General features: G+C 37.0%; 1 protein-coding gene and 2 pseudogenes across 3 annotated transcripts; all 3 read right to left on the bottom strand.

Moving 5' to 3' along the window:
* Nucleotides 1-5,515: 5,515 nt before the first annotated feature.
* On the bottom strand, nucleotides 5,516-7,584 carry LOC137717090 (aldehyde oxidase GLOX1). Its single transcript, XM_068456402.2, has one exon. It carries the CDS (start codon nucleotides 7,266-7,268, stop codon nucleotides 5,625-5,627), a length of 1,644 nt encoding a protein of 547 aa, XP_068312503.1. The 5' UTR covers nucleotides 7,269-7,584; the 3' UTR covers nucleotides 5,516-5,624.
* Nucleotides 7,585-9,166: 1,582 nt separating this feature from the next.
* Nucleotides 9,167-11,103, bottom strand: LOC137730093 (aldehyde oxidase GLOX1 pseudogene; annotated as a pseudogene). The gene has a single exon (XR_015956411.1). The product of XR_015956411.1 is annotated as an aldehyde oxidase GLOX1 pseudogene (transcript).
* An 8,907-nt stretch (nucleotides 11,104-20,010) lies between these two features.
* Nucleotides 20,011-21,939, bottom strand: LOC137725032 (aldehyde oxidase GLOX1 pseudogene; annotated as a pseudogene). The gene has a single exon (XR_015957046.1). The product of XR_015957046.1 is annotated as an aldehyde oxidase GLOX1 pseudogene (transcript).
* Nucleotides 21,940-22,642: the final 703 nt, after the last annotated feature.

Raw genomic sequence — 22,642 nt, 5'->3', positions numbered from 1 at the left:
GAACATAAGGTCTCTTAGTGGGTAAAAGAAACTACTTAACATACATGGCTTCCTTAGGTTTGAGACTAATGATGTATATGTAAATATATATGTATTGAGAATTGTCATCAGAGTTTCTGTTAATTTACATGAACTCCATCAACTTTATGCAATAAAATTGGATTTTTTCTGGTTTTAAGCATCGATATGTGAACCTTTTGGTAATTAATTTTTGAATATAACAGTGATTGATTACATTTTGGTCGGAAATTTTAATTTTTTCACACATTTTGGTTAGAAATACATGATTCTTCTAATACTCGTATAGAGAATTCCCAAACCTTTCACTGACACAATTTTTTTAACTTAGGCTATGATTGCTATGTAATTTTTCAACGATTTGTGCCCAAATTCCCTGATCACTTGGATTTTGCTGATGCACCACAAATAAAAGACAATAACCAGAAGGTGCAAGATAACTTGAACTCTGTATCGTCACTTGAACTTGAAACATCGAGCTCCCAATGGGTGTAACATTCTCGGAGCTGAGTACCAACAACCTTAGATTCATCGAGAATGAATATATACAGAATGGCGGCGCCACCATCGTAACCGACACCAAATATTTTGCGAGTGTTCTGGTCACAGAAATTTGAGTAGCTAATTTTTGTGTATGCTAATGCGTAGCGTGAGAACGGGGAATGATGATTTTGGAACGTTTATTTGTGTATTGGTCCTCCAAACAAGTAGGGTGAACTGCCTCCAACAAGAGGAATGGTGGTTGGATTTTGTATGCGAAACCGTGTCCCAGGTGCACCATCGGGGCCGTAAACCACGGGGTTCAAAACCGGGTTGACCCACATTCCCATCTGCGGTCCCTGCAGCTCCACCATTGATGATCAAAACACCCCCATTTGGAAGCAACACCGTGTCACCCGTAATCCTAGCTTGAGGCATAGTCTCCACGTTCAACTGCGGATCCGAGTCGGTTATTTTGATCCGTCCGTACGTCCTTAAAGCTTCCGGAAATGTCCCATTTTTCGCCTTCACATGGACCCTTTCGGAGCTCCACCGCAGACCAAAACCTGAGCCTCAACTTTCTCTGGCTGCAAGTTCTTCAATGGTAGCAACAACGCCGAATTGGTAGAGGAGAATTTCTCTCATGTAATCAATATTTAATTTTATTGGCATCACCGGAAGCAATAATAAAAAATGAAAATAAAAACATCGTCAATAAAGGCTCGCCACGTATCAAAAGATGTGCTAATATTTAATAAGTCACGCCGCAATAAAATATTGTGACATAATAAAATCTTTAATTTAGGGAGTTCAGACTTCATCATTTGTGGGGTATTTCTGGAAAGATATTTCAGTATGATCGTTACATGGAATAGTACATTATGTGTCATTATACAAATTGTGGAATATGTGTGTTAAAAAGTTAATAACTTAAAAAATAAAATTTCTCACCACTTCTATTAAAACATGTGTTGTACCACTTGTGCTCCTGTCATAATGAAAAATTTTACTTCTGACAAAAACATGAAAATTTTCTATTTCTAACCCTATTATGCCTAATCAAATAACTCTAGCAAAATATCTAGAAGAATTCAAACGTCACAAACTCATATCTCAACCAAAAACAGTTTGTTCTCATTTTAAAGCTCCAAAGTCCATCGGCCTAATGGAGCTCGTGAAAGCCCACATACCAAGCCCATTTCGCGGGAAGGACCAAATTCTCAACCCAGAGTTAGGAGGGCCGAATGCCAGATCATGAATTAACTATAAATATTACCTTCCACTTGTATTTTTTATTTTTGGTGAAAAGAGGGGTGAAGACACCCCAGACAAACTGATACTTAGCATTAATAATAATAGAGCAGTTCATAGGGGCACTAACAAGATCGTCCGTTAGATGTTGCATGAGCCATTGGGGAGGAGACTGAAAAGAATACAACCTAAGGTCCAAATTGTAACTCCATTTGCTAGCTAATCTGCAACATTGTTCACTTCCTTGAAAATATGCTTCACAATGCTTAATCCATCTCATCAAGTTCCTGCAACTCTTCAAAAGGGTAGCAAGGGGTTGGAAAGTATCTTGCACGGACTGATTCAACAATGAAACAGCAGAGGAAGAGTCCATCTCAATGATTAACTTAGATATGTCTTTTTCAATAGCAAGCTAGAGTTCGAAATACAATCCCTAAACTTCAACTTCAATAATCTGCCGTTGACCTAGATTAATAGAGAAACCTCACAAGCAATCACCATTGTGGTCACGAAGAATTCCTCCAACACCGATGTTGTTCGAAACCATTTTTCTAGATCCATCCACATTCCATTTATGCCAACCAAGAATAGGAGCTCCCACTTTAACATAACATGCATTCGAGGAGGTGGTTTATCAATTTTTAGAAGCGAATCCATCCATTTAGAGGCAACTCTAATGATAACCTTTTTAGGATCACTAAGGAGGGAAAACTTCAAAAACCTGGTGGTTCCTCCATTTCCAAATATACCAACAAGCAAAGACAAACAAACAATTTCATGCTATCTTGTTAGACCACATTACCTTGGACGTCACATTAGCCATTAACCAGGCTTCCAAGTCTAGATTAAAAGTATTGCATAATTGAGAAGGAATCCGTAGAATATCCCAAATGCATTCAACTCTGCTACATTCCCTTAGAATATGTGTGATGGTCTCCAAAGGCCAAGAACAAAGGTTGCAAGAGGAGTCCACAGTTAAATTCCTTTTGGTTCTTTGCTTATTAGTAACTTACCTTAACCAATGAGTCAGAGGAAGAATTTAAGTTTGGGGGCGGAGGGGGGGGGGTGGGAGGGATTTTGAGAGTCCAAATCCTAAACCAATAAAAAACAGGGCCTAATGATTGGAGAAAGAAATTATTGGATGAGTTGCACACTTTCAGATTGGTGGTCATTTTGGGTGTTCGAGGACTTACAAGAAGATACCCAGAAGCCCGGAATTAATAAATTTGTGATGAAAGCAGTAAAGAGTGATTTCCAACTTGATGTGTCCATCGATAATGAAATCTTTCTCTCCGTAGTTGAGGACAAAAAGACAGGGTTTCATGCAAGTTGCACGATTGAAATGGACGTCTAGGAAGGAAAAAGTAATGTAGGCCAAAAATCCCGAGGGGGCAGGGGGGAAGGGGGGATTTTGAGAGTTCAAATCCTAAACCAATAAAAAACAGGCCTTCTTTCACAATCATGTAACACATTATAGGCAGTATTTACGATGAAAGTTTTCATTTGAAGTGCATCCCCATATAAGTTTGTCCTCTCCAGCACCAATAGTCCCAGCAGGCCAACTAATAATTTTTTGGACTAAGATTTCGAGAATAGCAGATCTTAGCTTACTAACATCCCACCAACCATCCCGAAAGAAAGAAGAGATTGGAAAATCCTCCTCAGGAAATTTATTAGCATCAATATAATTAATTAAAAGAGCATTCAACACCCAAGGATCTTTTCAAAACTTGACACCATCACTTTTTCTTCACTTATAACTATGAGGTATTTAGTTCAACTCTCATAGGTTATAACTTATGCATTGTGACTTAACTCAGAAAGCAACCAACCATAAATAAATAAGAACGGTTGAAAATCCTCTGAATTTGTCCCGTGGGATTTGGGAGAATTATTGGTGAGGTATCAGTTATTTCGTTGGTGAAGGGGAAAGGTGGTTTTTAGCCCTTATGAACACAAACCCGTGACCTGCGTATGAATTTTGCGAGGCCTCTCACCGTAACCCGTGACCTACTAAGTACTAACTGCCATTTGCCAAAAAACTGTCATTCTACTCTGCATCTAGCACAGCTAGACTCTTATTCCCGAGACAAAAACTATATCACTTTTTGTTTTAGAAATTAACAATCATCATGTTCCATCCTGCTGCACCATTTTTTTAATTACCAATCTATCCATACACATCCATGGTCTGCCATTGACGGTAGTCACTCTCATCGTCTCTTTTACCTCTCTCCATTATCTATATAGCAAAATATTATTTAAGCTCTTGGAAAAGACACGCATCGCATAATTGACATAATAGCTGACTACTGGCATACATGAGCATCCTGCTGGAATTTATTCCATCCTTTCTGATGTTTGATTCTGCAACATGTGAACTGTGGGGTTAATCATTTTCGATCCCTCTCTTAATCTTAATTTTCTTTGTACACTAGCGGCTCTTTACATGGTTCACCGTCGATCTCCCAACATGCACACCAAGACAACCTCTGCAATTTGGCTAAATTGACGCGCAAAGCCAGTTGCCTCATGTTTTGTTGTCGTACGTATGACTTTTTGTTTTTGGTATTAAAAAGATTTGGTTTTGGGCGTTTTTGTTGATTGCGAAATGATAATTATACAATTTTTTATTTTTATAATCCTCTTACATACTGTTCTTTAATTATTTCTGATCGATCATTAAATTTAGTAGATTAAACAAACAAATGACAAGTTAAATAGAATTGTGCAGGGAAGAAAAATTGTGTTTTTATCATTTTATTTGCTTGATGGTGCGCAGTGGGAGGTTTCAAATATGAAGATGAAGAGCTGGTTTAATTTCCATGTGAACAGAAGAACCCTACTTGAAGGAATAATACATAGTTTTGGAGCCTTGCTTATGTGTGGGGATAATGCTTATCTTGTAGAATACAAAGTCATATATGTACTTAGGAAATAATATGTACATAAAGTTAATATACAGTCGTAGTTGAGACTCATATCTCAGCTGGGTACAAGCTGCTCCTTTGTTTGATTCTATATCGTTTCTATGAAGAAAAAGAAGAAAAAGAAGTCGAAATGCAACTTTTCTATATTTGTATTTGACATTTTGGTGAAGCTAGCTGACAGGGAAAACGACTCAAAGGTTCCAGTTATTTGATGAAACCTCTGTAGCTTTTTATCTGCAGTGAAAATGATATAAAATGGTATGGGCGAATCGTGTTGTATCCAAAAAATAAAATAAAGAAACATAGACAAAATATCTTTGTCCCAGCAGGGTATATCGTACATAATATATGCGTTCTTTTCGATCAGAAACAGGTATGTATTCTTCATCCCAGAAGTTTCCTAGATGGGACGCTACTTGCTTTTAATCATGGTTTTCTATTTATCAGTATTTGTCGATGTAAAACGCCGACAAACAACTGTACGAACTAATCAATATAATGCTATGAATTTTGTTGAGATTATAAACTATATATGTAAAATTCTGTTTATTACTATGATTCCAATTATAAAATGAAATGTAAAGCGATGTTAAATCAAACATTTACAAATAAGGAATTAGTAGTTTATGTGTTTAAGAGTATTTATTAATGTGCTAATATTACTATCCATATGTTCTTGTTACATATTCACCACTATGTCCCAATATAACGTTGGTTAATTACCAATGCCTCATGTATTTTTATCAATTTTGAATCTAATTAAATAATATATGATGTTGATGATTCACCTAATCATTGACTTTAAGCGGTACTGGGCAAAATTTGATGGAGACATATTTTAATTCTTGTAACTCCAATCATGATAATTTCTGGAAAATAAAAATGTAAATACACTATTTGTAAGTAAATATTCATACGTATCTCTATACACTATCATATATTTTCTCACAGAATTTGGACCCAGATGCCCTCACTCGGTATACTCTGGTGAACCACATACAAAAGATAATATCCAGAAGGCGCAAGATTTCCCGACCCCGGGGTCGTCACTAAAGCTTGGTAGGTCGATAGTGCCACATTTGTCACGCTCTCAGCTGCAAGAACAAGCACCCTCTGATTCATGGAGAATGAATGAGTCGTAAATGATGGCGCCACCATCGTTACCGACACCAAATTTGTAGCTACAGTCCCCGTCACCGAAAATCGAACGGCCAACTTTTGTGCATAAGTGATCGTACCTTGTGATTTCGGTGCAACAATTTTGGGACGCAAGTTTGCGTACTTAGCGTCCAAATAATCAGGATTAAATGCCTCTAATCTCAATTCAGTCGGAAAAAGCACGTTCTTAAACTCGTAATAAATATGTGGATTACTGCCCCCAACGAGCACTCTACCGTCACGCAACAATATTGCGGTTGAATGGTACATCCGCGGTATTGTTGTCGGGTTTTGCTGCACGAACCGTGTCCCCACTGCATTGTTAGGCTGGTACAGAACGGGGTTTAAAACCGGGTTCCGTCCAAATTCCCATCCCGCAGTTCCAAGCGCTGCGCCATTGATAATTAAAACGGTGCCGTCGGGAAGCAATGTCATGTCTCCCATGACTCTAGCTTGAGGCATTGTCTCCACAACCCACTGCGGGTTCGGGTCGGTTATTTTGATCCGCCCGCATGTTTTTAAAGCTTCCACAAAAGTGCCTTTAACAGCCTTCTCATAAGACCCTTTCGGAGCTCCGCCGCAAATCAAAACCTCCGCCTCAACTAACTGAGCTTGTAAGTTTTTTAACGGCAGCAACACGGCAGACCCTGTGCTCGGGTACGACCTTGGATCGCCGCCGGGGATTTGCGGGTAGGTTTTAACGATGATGTTCTTCACGTAATTGAACAGAATAGCTCGATTATTGGCGAAGATAAATAAATTCCCATCGACGTTGAGGAAAACAAATGGGTAAAGATTATTTTCGATTTTAGCGTCATTAGTCTGCACGAGGAATGGCAGACTGTAGACATTGCTCGAAGACGCACTCTTCGGATAAAACTCATAGTTGAACTGTCGCCTGCCGCCGATGATTATCTGCCGCCCATCTGGCAGAATATGGTTGGTGGCGTACCAGCGGCGGGCGGCCAAGCCGTTGTCGTACTCCTTCCAGTCACAACCAGTGCATGGCTGGTAAATCCTCACCTTGCGCTCCCCGTCGTTGAAGCCACCGGTTTGGATCAAGCGCCCGTCTGGGGAAATGGAGCCGGAGGAGCACCAGACATCGGTTTGGACAATGAGGGGGCGGAAGGAGTTGGTGGGGACGTCGTACTCAACGGAGTGGGCAGTGCAGTCAATTTTGAGAGCGGTGTCGTTGGGATCCTCGCGGCATTTACCGTCGGGCAAGGACAAGTTGGACATGCCAAAGTCGGTGCGGTCGTAGATGACGACGCGGTCGTTGTAGAGGAGCTGCATGTGCATGGCGGTAATGCCGATGTTTTGCTGCAAGAGCACCCATTTGCCGGTGGCGGCGTGGGTAGACTTAGAAATTATGAGGAGAAAGTTGAGTAAGAAGAAGAGGAAAGAAAGAGAGAGGGTTACTTTTGGGTTCATTCTTTCTTTTGTCGTGTGTTTTGGTCTGTTGGTGTGAAATGTAAAAGTGTGGGTGGGATTTGTAATGTCGAATGCTTTGGGGTGGGCATCTTTAAATAGTTGTGGGGTGGGTGTCTTTAAATAGCTGTGGTGGTTTCGACCATAAAAAATTAAATGTATAGTTGTGGTGGAGTGAAAAGATAAAGCGTGGGGATAGATAGAAACCACTGCATGTAAACGTGTGGGGACAGACAGAGGAGTCCCGGCGGCAACGATGACTGTTGTCGCTAGATTGATGAAGAGAGCAAATACTCGATTTTAATCTCATATTTTACAGTAAAAATGCTAAAAGCTACTTGAAACTTGAAGTGAGAAAGAAATATGTGATTGACAGAGAGATGAAGAAGTAAAGAAAACTAATGAAAATAATTTAAAAGTGAAAACACCTTAAACGTATGCTTTTCGGGTTTTAACTTTTAGTTTTTATTTCGTGCTTTTCTTGAACATCTTGTTCTACATCTCATTCTTGCTCCCCACTTTCTCTTAAAAAAAGTTGATTAATTAACTAATAATATGTGCATATTATCAATATATCTGTAAATTTGTTTAGAAGGTCGCAATGATTTTTGGTACCAGAACTTGGTCAAAGATTTTTATGTACAAGATGTCGTGTTATATATCCTAAGAAATCATACCCATCTGGGTCCTGTGTGCTCAATTGAATGCCCCTGAAGCTTGGCCAGCCAACCTCAAACTGAAGGCTCCAATACAAAACGTGCACGAAATAGACTATTTTAAAAAGCCACATTGTCCTTTTTATCTAGTTTTTTAACCTTTTTTTTTGTCTGCCTTGAATCGTCTTCTGCTAATTTAGTTTGTGGTCGAAATTTTCACTCCAAATATTTCTGTAATTAGTGGCGTTAGAGCGATAGCTTTCTTAATTTGTTATGATCTTGAAAAAGAGACGCATCTCTTATTATGTAGGTAACGTAACAATTTCTAAAGTTTTCTAGTTTTTGTACTGTATAACTGAGGAATTTCTAATCTCTATATTTAGATTTTTTGCATTTCGTTACATCTCAATCATTTTAATAATTTGACGACTTAAGTGTAGTTAAATGCAGATTAATGTACGAAATATTATAGCTCAAATATTGAAAATATAGAAGATTCTTTTTACCAAAAAGAAAATATAGAAGATTCTACTGAGCACCACCGATTTTCTTAATTTATAAATGCATAATGTATTTTAATTAATCAGATAGAATAATATGATATGATCGATTTGCTTAACCATTAATGTAACATCCCACATCGCCCAGGGAAGTGATCCTTAATTGTATATTCTCATCCCTACTTAGCACGAGGCTTTTTGGGAGCTCACTGGCTTCGGATTCCGTAGGAACTCCGAAGTTAAGCGAGAAGGAGGCTAGAGCAATCCCATGATGGGTGACCTACTGGGAAGTTGCTCGTGAGTTCCCAAAAACAAAACCGTGAGGGAATGGTAAGCCCAAAGCGGACAATATCGTGCTACGGTGGTGGAGCGGGCCCGGGAAGTGATTCCCCTCGGGCCGGGATGTGACAATTAAACTTAAGACGTGTTGGAGCCACTTAATACTATGATCTAGTGATATTTCTCTTTACTTATAAGTGAGATGTATTAGGTTCAATCTCGCCATAGGCAAATTCGAACCACATTATTGCTAGCTATTGTGAGACTTAGTTCACCCCATCTCTTTTTTTGTAGATAATATCGTTTGTTAAAACAAAAAAATCGTAGCTTGCCAATAGTTGTCCCTATTTTTAAAAGAAAAAAAATAAGAAGCATTATTAATAGTCTTGGGCACAAAACTTGCAAAATAAACTCTTTGCAACGTACATAAGAATCATAAGATAACGCACTGGCGCCAAAAAAAAAGTTCGACGGAAATTATATACAACTTTATTCATCAGATTAATTACAACTTGTAATCTTTGGTAAAAAGATCAAAATCAAATAGAACAATACAACTTGCAAATTGCTATGACTCTAATTCTTTAAATGACACACATAAGTAATCAAACGGTTGGCTTTTGTAGTTTGATCTTTGTCTATGAACATTTTAATGTTTTCAGCTCACAATTAATCATTTTTTTAGTAAAATAAAAAGGAAGAGGAAATATTAAACATAGTATACATAAGATCTTATATATATATACCTTCATTTTATCACTGAATTTGGACCCAGATGGCAGCACTTGGAATTTGTTGATGAATCACATACAGAAGATAATATCCTGAAGGTGCAAGATTACGGGAAGCCGGCGTAGTCACCTGAACTTCGTGGGTCGTTGTCCCTCCCTTTATAATGTTCTCCGCCGCAAGAACTAGCAGCCTCTGATTCATTGAGAACGAATGTGTATTAAATGACGGTGCCACCATCGACACTGACACTGATTTTGATACTAGGTTTCCTTTCACCGAAAACTGAATGGATAGTTTCTTTCCGTAATTGATCTTAGCTTGTGAATTGGGTGCAACGATTGTCGGACGCAAGTTATTGTACGTAGCGTCCAAATAATCTGGACTAAAGGCCTCTAATCGCAATTCCGTAGGGAAAAGTACGTTGGTGAACTCGTATTTATCATGAGGGTTACTACCTCCAATTAGTACCCTACCATCGCGTAACAATATTGCAGTGGAATGGTACATCCGCGGTATGGTGGTAGGATTTTGTTGTTCAAACCGTGATCCAATTGCGTTGTCAGGTCGGTACACAATTGGGTTGAGAACCGGGTTCCGCCCATTTTCCCAACCTGCAGTTCCTGATGATGCACCGTTGATGAGTAGAACAGTACCATCTGGAAGCAATAACATGTCACCCATGACTCTAGCTTGAGGCATAGTCTCCACAACCCACTGCGGGTTCGGGTTGTTTATTTCGATGCGAGCACATGTCTTTAGAGCTTCCACAAAAGTACCCTGATTTACCTTGTCAAAAGACCCTTTTGGAGCTCCACCGCAAACCAAAACCTCAGCCTCAACAGACGGAGCCTTCAAGTTTTTTAACGGCAGCAACACGGCTGAACCGGTGCTGGGGTAACACCTTGGGTCGCCGCCCGGTATTTGCGGATACGTTTGGACCACCTGTTTCTTTGCATAATTGAACAGAATAGCTCGATTATTCGCGAAGATAAATAAATTCCCATCCATATTGAGGAAAACAAAAGGGTAAAGATTGTTTTCCTCGCCGGCGTCATTAGTCTGCGTAAGGAACGGCAAGCTGTAGAGATTGCTCGAAGACTTGGTCTTTGGATAAAATTCGTAGTTGAATTGGCCCCTGCCGCCGATGATGATCTGTCGTCCATTGGGCAAAATATGATCGGTAGCGTACCAACGGCGGGCGTTTAAGGCATTCTCAATCTCTTTCCAATCACAACCGGTGCAGGGCTCGAAAATCCTAACGCGGCGTTCTCCAGCGCCATTTCCCCCAGTTTGGATTAAGCGGCCATCGGGAGCTACAGCCCCTGAAGAGCACCAAACGTCGGATAAAACCGTGAGAGGGCGGACAGTGTTAGTTTTGACATCATACTCAGCGGAATGTGCGGTGCAGTCGTTATTAACGCATGCTCCGTTGGGTAAGGACAGGTTAGAGGGGCCGAAGTCGGTACGGTCGAACATGATGACGCGGTCGTTGTGGAGAAGCTGCATGTGCATGGCGGAAATGCCAACGCTTTGTTGCAAGAGCTGCCATTTGCCACCAGCAGCGTGGGTCAGAGAAACATGAAATAAGAGGAGAATTAACGAAAGAATGAAACTATTTGACCTCATTTTTTTGTGTTTTTCAATCTCTTAATTATGCTTTAGCTTTGTGGGTCTGTCTCAACTCTCAACCTGAAGCTTTTTAAATACTAGGATTTGAGCTAGCTAACCACAAGTATATTATAAACGCGTAGGACCGAAAAGATGCCCGGTAAGTGAGAGGGACTGTTGTAGTTGAAGAATAATTCGATATGATTAACCTGATTTTCAGAGTACGTAGGATATGCTGGCTAAGCATATGCTAGGGTTTAGGTGCGTGCTTTGAATCCTTCTTTGTTGTCCTTTTATTTTTATTACTTGTTTAGTCTTTCGTTGGTTAATGGAATTTATTTCGTCTTTTTTATTATACCTATGTTAGGTAAATGTGGAAATGGTCATTTTTAATGCTTATTTTGGTGGTTGTAATATTCTTGTTTTAGAGACAGAATACTGAACCTATGGTTACTTGTTTTGGACAAAAAACGAAATTTTAATTTATTCATGGAGTGAAAACCAGTTTTCCCATTATAATTTTAACCTTTTTAATTTTGAACTTTTCAGTTCGACCATGTCATTTGGGTTTGCATGAAAAAAATTTGGGTTGGAGAGTGATGCATCGATCGTATATATATCTGGCAGCTGCAGTCAATTAACAAAAAAGAACAAGAATCGTATATCTGATTGAAGATGTTAAGTTTTAATTTGCTTCTAAGTTGCATGAGGTTGAAAGTTAGTCATGGTAATTTCACATTGTTGCAATGAGAGGTATGATTCTCATCGTTTAGCTAATTTGCAATATTTATTGATTATTCTGTAGTTTCAAACGAGAATTCTCCTAATATCATGCTGGATGATTCAGTGTGTACTTCCTTTTACAACTTCAATGAAGTTATCATTAATTTTCTTACAAATAAAAATAAATATTATAATAATTTTTTTCATTTTGGGGCAAGCGTATCAATGTGTACTGCAGAATAAGTGCAGTGCGCGGTGGGAGTTAAATGATAGCTGCTTTTGTTAGGTTATTCTTCCCAATTATATCAATACCTCAACAAGGAAAGGTCTCCTCTCTCTCTGGATCCCTTCTATCAAGTCCTCCTTATCAACTAATATGGATCCTTGAAATTTGATCCAACGGTTGCAAACAGGGGTCCACTTTAAAAGTTATAATAATTTTTGCTGTTGAATCAAAATTCAAGGACCCGAATTGTTTGATAGGGATGACTTGGTAGAAGGGATCCGAAGAAGATCCCTTTCTCCTGAATAATACTAGTACATTCTCATCATGAAATTTGACCATAATTTAGGTGCGCCCTTGATCATGCATGGTTTTAACTACATAAATAATATTCAACGAAAATAAATAAATCAATACCTGAACATCCATAAGCAAAGCTTGAATACATACGCGTGCAAAGAAAGAGGCTTTTGGCATAAACAGCCATACTCAAACCTATGGTCTTCGAAGCACTACTTTTCTCGCTGAGCACTTCGTATCCGTCCTTGATTCTTCTAATGTTTAGCCGGGGAGTACTAACTCTCTTGGAATCAATGATACTAAACGGAAAGTATTTATTAGATGGGTACTGTACTTTTTGAGCATGTAAAATGCTTTTTAAACATATAATTTCCACTAGTATTGTGTCTTGATTGTGGGAGAGTGTCTAATTTAGTCGGCCAATGTGGAACCGTAATTTTCGAGCCATTGGACCTTGAAGGAATTAGCAGAGCTCTGGAAAGGATAGCTTAGTTCCAATTCTGGACTTCTGCCTCAGAAGATCAGATCATTATGGTTCTAATAACTTACATGGTCCGATCAGATCATCTAAAGACTAAAAGTATTGCCAGAACAAGTCAATCCGATAAGCTCCCTCCTTATCGAAAATGACCTACTTAGCCTTGAAGAAACCTGCATCAACTGATTATATTCTGATTAGGAGAGAATCTTGAAAATTCATATTATTATGGGAATAGGTGTACACCCCGAGTAATCATTAACCTAATAGGAAAGGATCTCTAAATTTCCTATATATTGGGATGCATGCTTTGCTTGTTCAACAACACTGCATTTGCTTGTATTCAGATCCTAACCAGCGCCACCTTGATATGAGTCAGTGTGCAACACTGCATTCATATACCAACATTTGTGTGCGAGTTTAATTCCAACAATCGGTATTTAATCTAAAAAATTTTAATCGATTTTAGGGTTTTGTTATTGTCAATTTAGTAATTAACTTTTTATTTGTCGGCACTGATGGATTTACTTTCACTTGTTTTGCTCTTCGTTCTTTTGTTTGTTTTGTCCAATTGATGCGATGATTATATTTAGTACTTGTTGTCCTAACTTATAGATGGATCAATCTCTTCCTATGCATGTTGTATTAATTAAACAAGAAAATGAATGAAAAAAAAAAAAAACAGTGACGCAATGCATGGCATATTATTGCTGCCGACAATGCCGATCGAGGTCATTGTGTATAGCTTGGGGCCGCCAGCGGCTAGTTCCTTAAAGCCAAGTCCGACCCCTATGGCCTGTACTCTAATTTTATTTTATTTTGAGGTTATGCAGCTATAATTTTGAGTTTAATAATATATAAATCAAGATCAACAACTATAGATTAATTGACTTGATCAATCGCGTGCCTCGAATTTATGGAACTTCAGAAAATATATCATCACCAAAAAAATTATATTTTTTTCTTCTTGACTATTGAAATCAGGTACATACAAATGATTTTTGTTCTGATTTGTATCCATAACTATTCTTGCTAGCTATAAACTTTTTTAAGTTTCATAAAATAATACTACTCTATTATTATATTCAACATCTTTTCCAACCAGCCATTCACATTCTCAAAATATTTATAGAAGAAAAAAAAAAACATATCAGCATATTGATTTGCTGATTTAAGACCTCATCATAAATCCGTGTGTTTGTTGGTTTGTAACTTTCTTTAGATTATACTATTTTAATATTACAATTAGATATGATGTTTGTTTGCTTTTTTTATTTTTACTAACAATAACGTTAGTGTGTTAAATTGTTAAATATTAGACAAAAGAGGGATTAAAGGGGATTGACCCGCGCATTAGAGTGAATAGACATTATTATTTTTTGTTACTACGGTAAACCAGCATTTACGATTATATTATAACTTTTGACAATTATGATGACAAACTTAAAGTAAGAATTCAAAAGGTAAGTCCTATAAGTAACTAGTTTTCTGACCCCTTGCTATTAAACCACGATGAAACAAATGACCTTAAAAACTTAAATTCGATTCATAGTTGGCGGACCCTTTCCTGATTATTTATGTTTACCCATTTTAGCATCAAACCTGAAAAATTCGAAATATGATTTAATTCTTTAGGGTGGACATGTACTTATCTTATCCAAGGCTAAGCTACAAAGGGTTGTCCCGAATCAGTTCCTTTTATTTGATTCTCTTTCCGTGCTGACAGGATAACTGTAAAGAAAATATATATTCTACAAAAATTGTTAGGTCTCTTTAAACAAAGCAACATCGCTAAACGAAAACATATTAACTCGACTTAAGAAAACGAGCAAAAGTCGAATAAAATTTCTTTGATACGGTTGGTCAGACACATACATTCTTCCAATAATTTTATAATTTTATTTGTGATCTTGTTCTTACAATAAATGGAAATCAACCTGACCAGTTTTAACGTTAACATTTCAACAGATAGGATGCACGGGTCAAAGGAAAGATTTGAGTTCAAAGACGAAGTTAGCTTTGAAGGTACAAACTTTTAAAGGGTTCATTACTTTTTATTCTCTAATCTCGTATGGCAGCTTTCAGACCTTTATCTTCAGTTTCAGGACATGCTGACATGCTTCTATGCCTCTTCGAAGTGAAGCCCTTATGTTGAATTATTCAATACATTTGATTTTATAATAGAAATGAGATACCATCCGTATTCGCATTATATAAATATATATATATACACACACACACATAGGTTCTTTATACAAAGGGATTCCTTTTTTTTTTTTTTTTCAAAAAATAGATATTAGGTATGGGGCTCACTCCAAATCGAACTTCAATAATCTGAACCGTTTATTTTGTAAGTCTCGAAACTATTTACATAGTTAATTATCAAAATAAATTTTCACTGTTTCTTATATAATAAAGTATTTTTTAATTTCTTTGAACCTAATTAGATGTTTTAAATAACTTCAATTTGATTAATATTTTGTAAGAATGATCTATAAGATGCAATTTGAAAATAAACGGTTCGAATTGTTAAAGTTCGATATAATGTAGACCCCACAACTAATCCTTATTTTTATAAAAAATTAGAAATTCCTCCTCTTAAAGATTTCTTATATATATATATATATGTATATATATATATATATATGTATATATATTGTTCAAACGGACTTTTTTTGTTTGTTGTTGATATGGACATTCTGTGTGTGAAAGTCGTTAAGTCTGATGTAAGACAATGCACAATATAGAAATTGAAGCTCTTAATCCAAGAACCAGAATAATGATTAGCCGTCATGAGTGCTTCTTGTTAACCACCACACTGTACGAGTCAAACCTTGGACTCATGAACTTATAAGCACCAGAGGGAGTAAACCATCTTTCTTACCACCGGAACACAAAATCCATTGACAAAAATATGCTGCAAGAAATATTATTTGATGACGACTCAGACAAGTAAACGCTTTTAAAATTTCTAAGTTTATCTAGTTTCAATTTTGAGATAGGGTTTTTGTCGGATCTTTTTTATGAGGATTCCAGAGATTCTTTAATCTTGTTCTTTTATTGTACATCGTAAAGTTAAAAATTATTTAAAATTATATTATTTAAAATTAAACATAAACAGTATCTGATAAAAACTGATCGCATGATGTACAATAAACAGACATGATTAAAAGATCCTCAGAATCCTCACAAAAAGGATCCTATCTCAATATTGAGGTACTGATTACCAAAGCTGTGTGAGGGCCAAAAAAAAAGCGTGAACAACACTACTTAAAATCAATACGGTTTCTCACTATGGTAAGCCTTCTCATCCCTCATTTAACTTAGTTAAGAAAGATTACGCTGGGCTCTGCCCAAACGCTTCTGTTTGGTCAAGCCCCTCAACAAAATAATAAATATTGTACTAATTAATAAATAAGACGTTTCCAACATGATAATTGATATATATTTTCCCACTTTGATTTTTTTTAGGATCGAATTTCCACTTTGGTAACTATGCCATAGACATCAAACCGTACACAGCTCAGCTAGCTTCATCGTTTTCACAAGTAGATATATTTTATATATATATATATATATATATTTTTTTTTTTGCTAAAATAGATATATTAATTATATTCTACATGATGTTGAAGTTTATAATTATAAAATGATTAATTTCTGTTATAAAAATAAAGTCAACAAAATTATTGTATTTTCCTCTTTGTTTGGTTCACTCTTCGGTTTGAAGATTATTTGTGCTTAAGGGGAAGTATTGGTAGGCTTCTTCTTTTTTTTTAATTTAATTTTTTATAACAAATGATATTATTTATATTAAGGAAAGAGGATGAGTAAAAATGTGGTTTAAATTTTCTTTTGGCAATAATCGAACATAAGACTTCTCATTTACAAGTGAAGTGGAATACCATCAGACTGTACTACTAAATGATGATAAGGTTTTAGAGATTAACTAGAAAATAGTTAGGTAGGCACTCTCTTTCCACACAAAGGTCTAAAGCAACGGTTCAACTTGATTAAGTAATGAACATTAATTAATTACAAGCTAAAGAAAAACAGATTCCAAACGTCATATCCTCTACCATATAAAGTATTCCCTGGCGTGTTTGAATTTTGCATCAAATATGACTTGTTCATATGGAGTTCCTCCGATGGTTGTTTCTGCAAGGCCTTTTTTCTGTTAACTCAAATACTTGAAAATGACGCAGAAACAACTTCTTGTGATTGTGCAAAAAAAAATTTTTAATCAACGCTTGAAACTTTTTGCTGTACTCTAAGAGGGAAAAGGCTCAATTACAAAACTCACCGAATTAATGGGAAATATATATTCATAAGAACAATCCACCACTTGCATATAAAGAAGTTTCACTATTTTATTCAAAAGTAAACATGTCATTTCATGACGGATTCTTCCATAATTACCTTGTAATTCTACTTGAACATGTCGATATCAGATCTCCTCCAACGTAATCAACCCTAAATCCTTGTCCAAAATAACAAGCAATAGACTTCTTTTTGGAATATATAATATTATCATATACAGAAGGAAAGCGATTTGAAAAGAACTTGGATGGGTTTAGATTATTATTCTTTTCAATCTATTGAATAATGAAGTGTACAAAATCGGATTTCCAATCATAAATCTGAAAGCTAGAGAATATATCAGAGAGCACGTGGGGATGAATGACTCCTCCATCAGTACAATAACATCAGCATTTCAATTATGTAACTTTTTGCCAAAACAAAGTGGGACAAGTTTTTTTGGGCAAAGTAATCTGTTCATATAGGATTTTACAAAGTAACAAACCCAGCTAGACTGGTTTTAATAAAAGTAACTTTAACAAAAAAAAAATTTGTATTGTTCATTTTAACGAAAAATCATAATTTGACATTAAAAAATTAATCCTAATACTATTTATTTTACCTTTTATTTTGTCCTTATCGTTAAAATTCAAAGTCTTCAAACTTTTTTTTATTAGTTTTTCTTTTAATAAATGGGGGATCCTGCTGGGATGCAACACTAAAACTAGGTCATCCCTTGAGTGGAAGAAATCGAAGCCGACAACCGGTTCAGGTTTAAAGCTTTCGGTTGCCGTGTGGAAAGGACTTTTTAGGGTGATGCAGTCCAGAAATTGAGTTATTTGAGATGTAACAATAGTAAAATAAAAAAATTGACGTTCAATGAATAAAGTTATTAGAGAATTAGAAATTCTGGGGTTAGAAGATTATTTGTTGTTGCCATATCTCGAGAGTTATAGCAGCTCCACTAGTGCTCCAATTGTCTGGAAACATTGGGTTTAACTATTCCTAACCCAATGTTTTCAAAAAAAAAAAAAAAAAAAAAAAAAAAAATTCCTAACCCAACAATTCAATGGTAAAAAATTTTGGAAATTAAAGATTGTGCCATCTGGTTCATCTGATTTCAAAAAAAATTTAAAAATCAATGGCCATAATTAAATCAAGGGTAAAAAAATACCAAATTTTATTTTAACAACGAACTTAAAATTAAACACACTTAAGCAAATTTACAAAGTTCAGCCATCTTCTTCATTCACATTTTATTTTAAATTGATTATGCTTGTATGTAATTCTATGCTTTGCTTTGTATTTAAAATTAAATTACCGGATTTAACCAAGGAGTTTATTTTTTACACACTTAAACACACTTACAAGGCATAAAAAATAAGTAAATATATTTATGAATAGTAATCGCACGTGCCCTTACTCTTGCCAAACAGGTGGACTTGCTTTTGGCAGAAATCTTTATTTCACGTTTTGGTATTTATGAAATCTTTGGGATTGAAATATTTTGTATTTTATTTTATTTCAGATTTTAGGGTTGTATTCCAACAATTCGTTCATATTATTACCAATAAACTTCAGCATTTTTTATTTTTTTTTATTTTTTTTTTGTTGTTGTGGATTCTAGATTACTGATGGACTTCGACTTATGTTCTAGGATGAAGTCCCGCTTCTCGGTGCGTCAAAAGGACCTCAAAGCATTGCTTGTTTCGTTATCTGAGTTACAAATACCACATGGTTTTGTACCCGAAAAATAGGACACCACATGGTTCAAATTTTACAAGCCAAAATCATTAAGCCATCTAATTCCAGAGAACAACTAGTGTCACAAGCATTATTAGTACTCACCAATCAGCATAAAAAATTTCTCTCAGAAATATCGTAGCAAACTAGCAAGGCCAGGCGAAATAATGGAAACCTAAAGTCATGATAGAGAGGTTCAGTTTATGAGAATTCAGAATCCAAAGGATGTAAGTAGCCATTCAAGACAAGAAGATTCAAAATTTAGTTCGAGAGTGATGTTGGTCACACTAAATAATCAAGAATGTGGACTCTTTTATCATCCACAAAGATCCAGTTAATAGCTTTCAAGGAACAACAACCTGCCCACCACGACCAAGAATTTGGCACCTCTGCTCGGAGACACCGTGGCATATCTTGCCGATGCCATTCGATGTAAGGACCAAACCCCATGTACATGTCCACATCATTCACTGTGAGTTTGGATCTGTTGTGTTTAGTTACACACATGCAGCCACAAATCTAAGCATACCACAATTTCGAGTTTCCATGATTTAATTGACTACAACTATATAATGATCATCAAATGATAATAATACTGATCATCGATGTTCTTCTATTGGATTATATAGACCTCTCACTCACTTGATACTCTCTTATCCCATCAAAAGCTTCTCATTATCCCTTGATCCTCAGTATTATATCTCTGCTACTGCTAATACCAACTGAAGCCCTTTTCCAAGGAAGCAACCAAACCCGATAGGTTCAGAATCCAGCCCAACGTCCACAAACGTATTTCATCCTAGGACCACAATAGTACAGTACCATAAAGGCGATATCGTTTCACGTTCGAGGAGGAGAGATCCCAAAGTGCCACCATTGCGTCTTCTGATGCAGAGACCATTAGCTTACAACCAGTGGAATAAGAAACAGCATTACACTGCAAACAAAATTAGGTCCAGGAAAAAGACCGACAATAACACGAAGAACAATACTTATATTAGCATTAATACGGACCCATGCTAATTGAAGATTTGCATATACCGCATCTTTGCAAGTAATATATGATTATGCACTGGCTGTAAGACAGACCACAAATCACTTTGAGAATCAATTAACTTGGAAGCCAAGTTATTGGACTCTTAAGTAATTCCATTTACAAAATAATTGATGACTCAAAATAGGTCTAACACTGGCGCCAAAATTCTGTGGAAATAACGAACGACAACTTTATTCATCAGTTTAGATACAAAGTTACAAACTTCACAATTTCGGTAAAAAAAAAAACTAAAGAGAATTGAAAGTACAACTTGATCGAAATTACATGTAACAAGTAAGCATTTTTAGCCAGCTTTTTTCTTTTTCTTTTTCTTTTTTTTTTTTTTTTTTTTGTCAACGGAAAAAAATGTACCTTATATTATACACACCGTAAAATGTACCTTCAAATTTCTCAGTAAATTTTAACAAAGATGCCCTCACTTGGAATTTGCTGATGAACCACGTACAAAATGTAGAATCCGGAAGGCGCGAGATTTCCCGAAGGCGGCGTTGTCACTTGAGCTTCATACGTTGTTGGTCCTACCTGTTGTACGTTCTCTGCACCAAGAACCAACAACCTTTGATTCATCGAGAATGAATGCGTGCTAAACGGCGGCGCCACCATTGTCACCGACACTGAATTCATTGCAAACATGCCCGTAAGTGAGAATTGAACGGTTAACTTTCTTCCATAATGGATTTTGGCTTGGTTTCGGGGTGCAATGATTGTAGGACGTAAATCCGCATACTTAGCATCGAGATACTCAGGACTGAATGCCTCTAACCTCAATTCTGTTGGGAAAAGCACGTTGCTGCCAAACTGGTATTTGTCGTGGGGGTTACTACCTCCAACGACTACTCTACCGTCACGTACCAATAATGCTGAGGAATGGTACATTCGTGGTATGGTCATGGGGTTTTGTTGTTCGAACCGTGACCCGATTGCATTATCAGGTCGGTACACAACTGGGTTGAGAACGGGATTACGCCCGATTTCCCAACCCGCAGCTCCAGACGATGCACCGTTAATGATTAAAACAGTGCTGTCAGGGAGCAATATCATGTCACCCATGACTCTGGCTTGAGGCATGGTTTCAACAATCCACTGTGGATTAGGGTCCGTTATTTTGATCCGAGCGCATGTGTTTAGAGCTTCCACAAAAACACCTTTATTTGCCTGGGAAAAAGACCCTTTTGGAGCTCCACCGCAAACCAAAACCTCAGCCTCAACAGCTGGAGCCGTCAAGTTTTTTAACGGCAGCAACACGGCTGAACCCGTGCTAGGGTAACACCTCGGGTCGCCGCCGGGTATTTGCGGGTAGGTTTTGACGACGGCGTTCTTCACGTAATCCAACAAAATAGCTCGATTGTTAGCGAAAATAAATAAGTTGCCATCGGGGTTGAGAAAAACAAAAGGGTATAGATTGTTTTCTTGGCCAGGGTCATTGGTCTGCGAAAGGAATGGCAAGCTGTAGACATTGCTTGTAGACTCGGTCTTCGGAGAAAATTCATAGTTGAACTGCCCCCTGCCGCCAATGACAATCTCGCGTCCATCGGGCAGCATATGATTAGTGGCGTACCAACGGCGAACGGCTAAACCGTCCACAGTTTCCTTCCAATCACAACCCGTGCAGGGCGTGAAAACTCTAACGCGGCGCTCTCCGCTGTTGAAGCCGCCGGTTTGGATTAAGTTTCCGTAGGCGTCCATTGAACCGGAGGAGCACCAGACGTCGGACAAGACCGTGAGCGGGCGGAGGGCATTGGTTTGGACGACGAACTCGGCGGAGTGGGCGGTGCAGTCGTTGTTGACACAGTTACCATTGGCTAACGACAAGTTGGATTTGCCGAAGTCGGTGCGGTCGAACATGACGATGCGGTCGTTTTTGAAGAGCTGCATGTGCATGGCGGAAATGCCAACGTTTTTCAACACTTGCCATTTGCCACCTGCAGCGTGGGCCGTCAGAACAGAGAAATTAAATATTAACAGCAGAAGTGAAAGATCAATGAGACTAATTGTCTTCATTCTTTCTTAGATTTTGCTTACGTACGTGGTCTTTTTTGAATCTCTTAATTTGTGCTTTTAGCTTTGTGGGTCTGTCCCAACTCATTACCTAGAGCTCCTTAAATACTAGGGTTTGAGCTACCCATACGTAAATTATATACATGTGGGACCGACAAGTTGTCCGGTAAGTGAAAAGGACTGCTTTGAAGAGCAATTCACAATGGGAATGCTAACTAGGTCTTCTTCTTTTTATTTTTATAAGGGTGATGTTTATTCTTTCGTTGGTTGATCAATTTCATTTCGTTTTTTCTTGTGCATATGATAGTTATAATTAATCTTATCTAATTCTTCCGTTGGGTTGATGAACTTTGTTTCGTTTTTTTAATTTCTAGTTCGTATGCTATGTAAATATGAAAAAAAATCAGTTTAATGCATACATTTATAATTAGAGACAAAATATGAACTTACGATTACTTGTTTGGGTTAAAAATCGAAATATAGTCTTGAAGAGTGAACTATATGTTTCGAATTTTAATTATTAACTTCTTAATTTTGAACTTAATTTCCAGTTGGATTATGTTATTATTTGTGCATGATTTAGAAATTTTTGTGTATATACGTTAATTTTTGGCAAGCAAATTTCAATGTGCATTGCAGAAGATGCTCTTGTTAGGTTACTACTAAGATCAGAACAATAATATTAATTAGATTCTTATCATTAAAATTGATACTAATTTGGTGAGCCCTCTTGGTCAAGCATGGCTCTAATATTCCATTTGGTAGATATCCATTGCACTTC

The sequence above is a fragment of the Pyrus communis genome, chromosome 15 (genome assembly GCF_041283825.1).
Source record: "Pyrus communis isolate YQ-2024b chromosome 15, ASM4128382v1, whole genome shotgun sequence".
Lineage (NCBI taxonomy): Eukaryota > Viridiplantae > Streptophyta > Magnoliopsida > Rosales > Rosaceae > Pyrus > Pyrus communis.
The sequence above is the reverse complement of the archived record's forward strand: the minus strand, read 5'-3'. Positions and strand labels throughout refer to the sequence as shown.

Coding starts and splice junctions, on each gene's coding strand:
- LOC137717090 (XM_068456402.2), bottom strand. CDS start 7,268: ATGAACCCAAAAGTAACCCTCTCTCTTTCTTTCCTCTTCTTCTTACTC.